The 961-nt window shown below is 55.0% G+C and overlaps 1 protein-coding gene across 1 annotated transcript in view; it reads right to left on the bottom strand.

Moving 5' to 3' along the window:
* The window catches only part of COPS2 (COP9 signalosome subunit 2), a 24,116-nt gene extending 23,417 nt beyond the window's left edge, over positions 1-699 (bottom strand). The window contains exons 1-2 of the mRNA XM_031055897.1: positions 435-699; positions 19-248 (exon numbers count right to left, since the gene is read on the bottom strand). Coding sequence (XP_030911757.1) covers positions 19-248; positions 435-699 — 495 coding nt within the window. The remainder of the gene's footprint in view (positions 1-18; positions 249-434) is intronic.
* Positions 700-961: the final 262 nt, after the last annotated feature.

Raw genomic sequence — 961 nt, 5'->3', positions numbered from 1 at the left:
ATCCCGGGGCGGGTGGGCGGTCTGCGGGCGGCCGCAGGAGGTGGGAGGATGGGTGGGAAAGCCCGTCCTCATGCTCCAGGCTGAGGTGCGAGTAGGTGTGGACTCGTCGCGTCCACACTCCGTAGGTTTTTCCGTGACACGACCAAAGACTGCTCGGGAAGCTCCCGCTGCCGGGGGCGCGCCGGGCTCCGGCCCCTTCTCCCGCCCACAGCGTCCCGGCCCGCCCTGACGCCCCTCGCAGGGTGGCGCTGGGGCAGCAGGAGGAATCGTTCATTCATTCATTCGTTCATGCATTCATTTAGTCATTCATCATTTCGCCTACATCATTTTCCTCCCAGAGTTTTTGGGGAATGCTGATTATTCTCTCGTCCTTTTTGCTGGAAAAGGCCCTGGAGCAGCGCTAGCCTGGCCTGTCCTGGGAATGGCTGCGGCACCTGCCAGCGCTCGCTCCTTGCCCGTGGAGCTGCGCTTGGTGTGTGCAATGCACACGCACACACACGAACCTTTCCGCTTGCTCGGTATGTGCAATGCACACGCACACACACGAACCTTTCCACTTGCTCGGTATGTGCAATGCACACGCACACACACGAACCTTTTGCTTGCTCGGTGTGTGCAATGAACACGCACACACACGAACCTTTCTGCTTGCCTTAGCGCTGCACAAGGGACACTTCTTAAAACGCCACTTACTTGCATACGATTGCACCGTAAATCTCACGGAAACGACGAGTCCAGCATTTCCAGACTTGGAAGTGTGAAGTTGTGAGGAGTGCCTTTGCTTTAAGGCTTCTGGCAATTTTCTTCTTGATGGAGGTGCTTGAAATGCAGTGTGTGTCTTGCAACATCAAGGCCAAAGCCTGTAAATAGCCTTTCATCACGCCTGCTTGTAAAACCCACATTAAAAAAAGAGATCAGTCAGCACTTAGATAAACATGCCCTCATGACTGCTTTGTTTGTT

The sequence above is a fragment of the Geospiza fortis genome, unplaced genomic scaffold (assembly GCF_000277835.1).
Source record: "Geospiza fortis unplaced genomic scaffold, GeoFor_1.0 scaffold171, whole genome shotgun sequence".
Classification (NCBI taxonomy): domain Eukaryota; kingdom Metazoa; phylum Chordata; class Aves; order Passeriformes; family Thraupidae; genus Geospiza; species Geospiza fortis.
This window is presented reverse-complemented; position numbering and strand designations above follow the sequence as displayed.